This window comes from Priapulus caudatus, unplaced genomic scaffold, assembly GCF_000485595.1.
Source record: "Priapulus caudatus unplaced genomic scaffold, Priapulus_caudatus-5.0.1 Scaffold1774, whole genome shotgun sequence".
NCBI classification, from domain to species: domain Eukaryota; kingdom Metazoa; phylum Priapulida; class Priapulimorpha; order Priapulimorphida; family Priapulidae; genus Priapulus; species Priapulus caudatus.
In genome coordinates, this window is record NW_014578835.1 from 21399 (window position 1) to 30208 (window position 8810).

Here is an 8810-nt window from a genome sequence, read left to right on the forward strand (position 1 = left end):
AATGATTATGATGAGAGACGAAGAGGACGAGATGAGAGCCGCGAGAGGGCGACTGAGAGAGAGAGACGACGAGAGGACAGAGACGAGCTAGAGAGAGAGAGGGCGATCGGAGAGAGACTGAGAAGGGAGCGGGACGAGGTGCGGGAGGTGATGAAGTGAGAGAGAGGAGGACGATGAGAGAGAGAGAGAGAGCAGACTGGGGATCCAGACGAAGACTGAGGAGAGACCTGGAGAGAGAGAGATGGATGAGAGAGAGAGATGATGCGGGTGGATTAATATCGTAAAGCGTAAGCTGACGTATATAAGGTATGTATATAAAGGTATGCTATATAAGGATTATGTATATTAAGGACGTATAAGGGATGTATATAAGGATATGTTATAAGGATATGTTATATGAAGGGGCTGTATGATATATAACGGTATGTATATTAAGGATATATATAAGGTATGTATAATAAGGGAGTATTAAGGGATGTACTATTACGGTACTGTATAACGGTATGTACTATAACGGATATGTATAATTAAGAGAAGTATAATAGGTACTGTATATAGTAATTGTATATAAGGTACATGTATATAACGGTATGGATATATAAAGGGACTATATAAGGATGTACTTATAGGGTATGTATATAAGGATGTCCTATAAGGTATTGTACTATAAGGAATATGTATATAAGGGACGTATATAAGGCGACGCTCTTATTATAAGGTATGATATATAAGGACATGCTACTATTAGGGTTATGATATTATAACGGGACGTATTAAGCGGACGTAATATAAGGCTATGTATATAAGGGACGTATATAAAAGGTATGTATTTAAGGTATGTATTAACGCGTACTGTATATAAGGTATGCATATATAAGGTTATGTATATAAGGTCATGTATAATAAGGATAGTGTATATAAGGACGTATATAAGGTCATGTATATAAGGAGGTATATCATATCGGTATGTATATAAGGGACGTATATAAGCGTATCGTTAATAAGGTATGTATATAAGGATATTGTATATACCCGGTATGTACTTTTAAGGCTATGTATATATAAGGTATGTATATAAGGTATGGTATATAGCGGTATGATATGTAAAGTAGTATATTAAGGTATGTATATAAGGAGATGTAATTATAAAGGTATGTATATATACGGATATGTATAGAAAGTAATGTTATTAAGGTATGGTATATAAAGGGATGCTATATAAGTATGTATAAAGAGGACGCGTATATAAGGATATGTATATCAACGGATTACTATAAAGGTATGTATATAAGCGGAACGCTACATATAAGGCGGATAGGGCGACAATCCTGCTTGCGGACTCATATGCCGTCACGCATGCTACAGCGCAGTGATTATGTCATGTTCCGCCATCCATTGCCAGGCCAGCCATCTAAAACCAAGCCAGCGATATCATACTTTAGACAAGCGAACTAACCTTCGGACACACACACATCACGCAAGCGCGACATAACGAGCACGACACGCACCCGCACACGCACGCCAGGCTCGCAACCACGCACGCCCACGCAGCCGACGTACAGCATGCATGACATGCAACACACACAGCACACTGCACACGCGCTACAACACACACGACACACCACACACACACACACACCCACACCACAACCACACACACACACACCACACAACACACACACACCACACACACACACACCACACACAACACACACACCACACACCACACAACACACACACACACCACACACCACACACCACACACACACCACAAACATCACATATATATACACCGCACACGCACACGCACCACGCCCACAACTGCACGCGCACGCCGCACGCGCCGACGCGCACCGCGACGCTCGCACGGCACACGCACATACACACACACACACCACACACACACACATCACCACACACACACCACAACACAACACTCACGCGACGCCGCACACACACACCACACAACAATCGCAAATAGACGGCACGCTTCTTGTGGCGGATTTTACCGATAAAATTGACACAATGACAAAGTAGCCGGCATAAGCACACAAACATGCACGTGACAAAAATTCAGAAATGTCTGGCTATTAATATCTGTTCGCATATCTCCTTCTCTCTCTCATTCCGCAGCATCGCTTCTCTCGCTCTCTCTCTACTTTTCGCGCTCTCTCTCTCTCTCTCTCTCTCTCTCTCTCTCGCTCCTTCTCTCTCCCCCTCTTCTGCTCTCTATCTCTCTCTCTCTCTCTCTTCTCTTCTCTCTCCTCTCTTCTCTCATCTCTCTTTCTCTCTCTCCTCTCTCCCCCCCCATCCTCTCTTCTCTCTATCACCCTTTTCGCTCGTTCGCTGTTCTCTTCTCTCTTCACTCTTCTGCCTCTTATCTCTCTCTCTCTCTCTCTCTCCTCTCTTAACTACTCTCTGCTTTTTAACTATGCTCTCTCTTCTTTATCTATCTCTCTCTGTGTGTCTCTTCAGCTTTCTCTCTTTCTCCGTCCCTCTCTCGCATACTCTCTCTCTCTCCTCTTCTCACCTGTCTTCTCTCTCTCTCTCTCTCTTCTCGCGCCTCTCTCTCCCTCTCTCGTCTTCTCTCTCACATGACTCAACTCCTCTCCCCGTCTCCCTCCTGTCTCCCCCGGCTGCGCCCACTGTCGCTGGGCACCTCGATAAGTCACTATGGATGAAATTCGCGGGAATGACTTTTCCCGCGAGTAATTCGCGCGTGAATTGTGAGCTTCGCTTGCTAGGCGCGTACTTAAGACGCGACTCTACACGCCTACACACGCCCATCACGTCGATCTGATGTATAAACGATGCTTTAGATATCTCGCAACGACGCGCTCTCTTCGCCTAAGTGTGTGTGCGTGGTGTGCGTGTGCTGTGTGTGTGTATGCGCGCGCGTGTGTGGCGCTGATGTGTGTGTGGTGTGTGTCGATGTGTTGTGATGTGTGTGATGCTGTGTGTGTGACTGTGTTGTGTGCGTGTGCATGGCGTGCTGGCATGTGTGGGAGTGTGCATGCATGCGTCGTGGTGTGTGTGTGATGTGTGTGTGTGTGTGTGTGTGTGTGTGTGTGTGTGTGAGCGCGTGTGCGTGTGCGTGTGTGTGCATACAATGTGAGAGCTTGCCTGACCTACTGCCTGCACGATTGTTATTGTTGTTGTTGCTGTACTGACTGCTTCTGCTGCTGCTGCTGCTGCTGCTGCTGATTGCTACTGCTGTTTATGCTGCTGCTGTTTGCTGCTGTACTGACTTAGCTGCTGCTTGCTGCTATTGCTTGCCACGAGTTCTTTTTGCACAATGTTATGTTGATCTGCGCTACTGCTCCGTTCTGACTGTGCTGCCTGTTGTGCTGTTACTGCTGCTGGCTTGCTGCTGAATATACTGCAGCTTGTGTTACTGTTGCACGATGCTTATTTGTTGGATTGCGCTAATGTGCTTCTGCTGCTGACTTGCTGCTTGCTGCCTGCTACTGCTGCTGTTGCTGCTGCTACTACTGCAGCTGCTGCTACTGCTGCCACGATTGTTATTGTTGATGCTGCTGCTACTGCTGCTGCTGCTGCTGCTGTACTGCTGCTGTTGCTGCTGCTTACGTCTGCCAGCTGTGACTACTGCTGCCGAATTGTTATGTTGATATTGTGCTACTGCTGGCTTCTTGTGCTGCTGCTGTTCGCTGTGCTACTGCTGCTTGTTGCTGACTTCTACTAATGCAGCTGTTGCTACTGCTGCCACGATTCGTTGTCTGTTGTGCTGCTAATGCTGCTTTCTGCTGTGCTGATTGTTGCTGCTGCTACTGTGCCTGCTTGCGTCGCCGCTACTACTGCAGCTGTTGCTACTGCTGCCATGATTGTTATTGTTGATGCCGCTGCTACTGCTGCTATTACTGCCAGGGCTCCTAGCCGGCGCTCTGTAATAAATCATAACCGACTTTACTGGCGCGCGATTCTTTCGGCAATATAACGTAATAACATGTACAAGTGCCCCGGGGTTCTGTAGACTGGCACCCTGTCTCTACACGTTGTTAATGATCTGTATTTAGAGCAGAGATAGGGGGTCAGTCTACGCGTTGCCGACAGGCATTCCGGCCAGAAACGAGGAGCGTGCTAGAGAGCGACCGTAGCCTGCTACGAGAGACGGCAGGGGGGGGGGGGCACGGAAGAAAGGCAGGGAGGGGGAAGGAGAAGGAGGATGCAGAGCTGGAGGCTGAGAAAAGGAAGAGGAGGGTAGGAAGGAGGAGGAAAAAGGAGAAGAAGAAAGAAGGATGAGAAGGAGGAGGAGGGGAGCTGGAGATAAAAAAAAAGGAAGAAAAGAAGAGGAAGGAGGAGGAGAAGAATAAAGTCGGGAGGAGAGAAGGAGAGGATGTAGAGGAGGGGAGGAGACGAGAAGGAAGAGGATGTAGAGGAGGGGAGGAGGACGAGAAGACAAAAACAGAAGAAGAAGAAGAAGAAGAAGAAGAAAAGAAGAAGTGAAGAAGAAGTTAGAAGAAGACAGAAGAAGAAGAAGGTGAGGAGCAGAATGCTAAGGGGGAAGAGAAGAAAGGGGAGATGGGAGAAGAAAGAGGAGACCGTAGAAAGAGTAGATGCACGAGGAAGAAGGATACGCGAATAAAATGAAGACCAGAAAGGCGAGGAGAGGCGGGAGAGAGAGAGTAAGAACCGAAGAAGGAGGAGGCAGGGAAGGGGAAGGAAGGAAGAGGCAGAGGCAGGGAAGGGGAAGGAAGGAAGAGGCAGAGGCAGGGAAGGGGAGGAGGAGGAGAAAGAGGCAGGGAAGAGAAAGGGGAGGAAGGAAGAGGATTCCCTTGCGTGCTCTCTCTCAGTCTCTTTCTCCTCCCTTCTCCCTCCATCGCTGCATGAATCAAGGCGACTATGAGTAACTTGTGATGTTTCTATATTTTGCAGGCAGGAGGAGAGAGACATGCAGGCAGACGTGCAGGCAGCGCAACCTAGCGGACGCACTGAGTGCGGCGGCCGTGACGACACGTGTTCACATACGTCACAGATCGTGACGTTTCTCACATACGTCAAAAATAGCGACGTTTCTCACATACGTCATAAATCGTCGTGACGATTATCGCATACGTCACAAAGCGTGACGTTCTTCGCATACGTCCGTGATCGTGCTGTGACGTTTATCTCACGTGCATCAAAAATCGTGACGTTGCTTACGTACGCCAGAAGGAGTGACGTTTTTACATACGTCACAAAGTGTGACGTTCCTTACAAACGTCACAAATCGTGACGTCTCTCGCATACGTCAGGGATCGTGCCGTGACGTTTACCGCAGATAAGCAGACGACACTACAACGCATCTTCTGCGAACAAACACACCACAGCGCGGTTTTCCCGCCAAGATTGCAATCACCAGCAAGAACGCATCCCTCAGATTTCTCTCGGGTTGGACGAGCGCATGTATCCGCGCGGCCACTAAGTGGCGGTGCGACGGTCGCCGCGCGGCGAGCCAACCGACGCAGCAGCGAACTTCCGCTTTTGTTTCCGGCCGCCATGACGATTCTCGGAGCATTCGCAGCGCCCTCCGGCGGCGCGCGGACGTCGTCGCGTAGCTGAGTAGCGCGGCGGCGTATAAAGGTCGCTGCTGCTGCTGCTGCGGCGGCATAGAGAGAGCGCTGGCAGAGACGGTGCCGCTGCTGCTACGCGTCGCGTCGGCGATGGGCGAGTCACGTGACCGCGACCTCGAGGCGACGCTCTGCAAGATGGCGACGCCGGACTACGACGACGACGACGCCGACGCGGTCGCCGACGACGACAGCAACCGGTGGCAGCGACGCGAGACGACGAAGAACCGACGCAACGAGCTGCGAGGGGGCGCCACCGTGCCCAACCACTGGCTCTCGTCGTCGTCGGCGGCGGCGGCGGCGCTGCAGCAGCACGAGGACCACGTCGACAGCATGAAACCGCCGGTGGTGGCGCCACGGTCGCGGCGCGCGCGTGGGGAGCGTCTTATAATCAACATCAGCGGGCTTCACTTTGAAACGCGTACTCGCACGCTCTCCCGCTACCCGGAAACCCTCCTCGGCGACCCGGCGAAGCGACGTCGCTACTACGACGCTCTGCGCGACGAGTATTACTTCGATCGGCATCGCCCGAGCTTCGACGCCATCTTGCACTACTACCAGAGTCGCGGGCGACTGCAGCGCCCCCAGAACGTCCCCATCGACGTCTTCACTGCGGAGATTCGCTTCTTTCAACTCGGCGACGCGGTCCTGGATAAGTATGCGACGAGCGAGGGGCTGATCAAGGACGTCGAAAAACCGATGCCGAGTTCGCCACTGCAGCGCAAGATCTGGCAGCTGTTCGAGTATCCGGAGAGTTCCTTTCTCGCCCGCATCGTGGCGCTGCTGTCCGTCACCGTCATCATCCTGTCGATCTGCGTCTTCTGCGTGGAGACCCTCCCGAGTTTCGCGAAGTCCGCGTCCGCGAATGCGACGCAAGACGGCAGTGTTCCGCCGCTGACGGAACTGCAACAGGCGTTCAACGATCCGTTCTTTGTCATCGAGACGGTGTGCGTCGCCTGGTTCGCTTTCGAACTCTTCATGCGTTTCATGTCTTCGCCTCGGAAGCTGATCTTCGGCAAGTCCTTCATGAACATCATAGACTTCGTCGCCATCACGCCCTACTTTGTGACGCTCGGTATCGCGATCATGAACAAGAATGCGAACATGGGCGCCATGTCGCTCGCCGTTCTGCGAGTGTTCCGACTCGTGCGTGTTTTCCGCATCTTCAAACTCTCGCGGCACTACAAGGGTTTGCAGGTGATCGGACAGACGCTAAGCGCGAGCATGCCAGAGTTGGGCCTCCTCATCTTTTTCCTCCTCATCGGAACTGTTCTCTTCTCGTCTGCCGTCTACTACGCCGAACAGGACTACAAAGATACGAACTTCACGTCGATACCGGCGGCGTTCTGGTGGGCGATCGTTACCATGACAACGATCGGCTATGGGGATCTGGTGCCGAAGACCGAGTGGGGGAAGCTTGTGGGGACGCTGTGCGTCATATCCGGCGTGCTGACGATCGCTCTTCCGGTCCCGATCATCGTTTCAAACTTCGACTACTACTATCATCGGCACCAGGATCCGGACACGTTTCACAACCGGTCCGAGGAAGAGTCGGACGAGGACGATGATGATGATGATGATGATGATGACGATGGCGGAGGCGGGGGTGAGGGTGGGGTTGGCGGCGGCGGGGAGGGGGAGGCGAAAAAGAAGGAGGGGTGTGGGGCTATAGGGCTGGTGGAGCCACGCGTGCTGGCGGTGGATGAGGCTGAGTCAAAAATATGACGGGGGCGTAGTAGGACGTGGCAGGGTACGGCGAGGTATAACATGGTATAGTGTGGCGTGGCAGGGCGTGGCAGGGCGTGGCAGGGCGTGGCAGGGTACGGCGAGGTATAACATGGTATAGTGTGGCGTGGCAGGGCGTGGCAGGGCGTGGTAGAGAACGGCGAGGTATAACATGGTATAGTGTGGCGTGGCAGGGCGTGGCAGGGCGTGGCAGGCGTGGCAGGGAACGGCGAGATAACATGGTATAAGTTGTGCGTGGCAGGCGTGGCAGGGAACGCGCGGAGTAATAACATGATATAGTGTGGCGTGGCAGGGGTGGAAGGAACGGCGAGTATAACATGGTATGGTGGCGTGGCAGGGACGAACTAAGAGAAACAAAGCTAGCCAAATGGAGAATTAAAAGTTGAACTACTTCTAATTCGTAGGGCTCTAGCCTCGAACCGTAATTAAACACTGGGAGTGATCCAGTTGTCAGCAAAGCTAAATAACAGTCATCAGTGGATATGCGTGTATGCAACATGTTCTGCTTGCATCTATGACAAATACGACATACGCATATACGCTCTACTATGACACTAATTGTCATAGGAAGATTCTTCCTATGGCAAATATAAGCGTCAACTTCGTTCCGCTTTACAGCTGAAATTTACTGCTTGCGTTCATAATAGCGCTCCTAAACTCCTATGATGCGCACAACACATACAACAATATTTGTCATAGGAAGAATCTTCCTATGACAAATAGTGTCATAAGAGAGCGGATATGCGTATGTCGTATTTGTCATAGATGCTAGCAGAACAGGCTGGTGTGTGAGCCTGCAGAGCGTGAACATGGACTGACTACAGACACGAGCACGTTGCGGCATGTTAAATTGACTACGTCACGAATTTTCTATGGTAAAATTTGTAACATTTTTGTTGCCATTTTTTTTACATTAAAAGTAAGAACTAACGGGACTAAACGTATCGTCAAATTCTTACCTGATAAGATTGTTTCTCAACTAGTTAAAAATCCAAAAAACCTGGACGATTTGATATTATGTTCCTGACATTAATTGCTTGCTATGGGCTATGTATGAGTCACGAGTGTATGTTCACATCGAACAATATAGTAAAATAGGAAGTATAATGCAGCAATTTACCCATACAAAGTGAACAAAATTAGTTATATTTTGTAAAAAAGTGGAATTATTTTTTTTATTTTTACTATTTACGGTGACGTAATCACTTTAATGTACCGCCGCCGCTACTGTCACCACCGCAGCTACTACTACTAGGTGTACAGGAATAGGAAATGTATTTCTAATTCTCTAGTTCATGTACTTCTGCTGCTACTACTACTACAGCTACTACTACTACTACTACTACTACTACTACTACTACTACTACTACTACTACTACTACTACTGTTAGATGTACAGGAATAGGAAATGTAACTCTAATTCTCTAGTTTATGTACTAATGCTACTATTACTACTACTACTACTACTACTACTACTACTACTACTACTACTACTAC

The 8810-nt window shown here is 49.9% G+C and overlaps 1 protein-coding gene across 1 annotated transcript; it reads left to right on the forward strand.

The window, feature by feature from the left end:
* Nucleotides 1-4893: 4893 nt before the first annotated feature.
* Nucleotides 4894-7150, forward strand: LOC106817569 (potassium voltage-gated channel subfamily A member 7-like; the record flags this gene model as incomplete). Its single annotated transcript, XM_014822244.1, has 2 exons — nucleotides 4894-4996; nucleotides 5775-7150. Coding segments are annotated over 2 exons (1479 nt in total), but the record flags the coding sequence as incomplete, so codon positions are not given.
* Between the last annotated feature and the right edge of the window lie 1660 nt (nucleotides 7151-8810).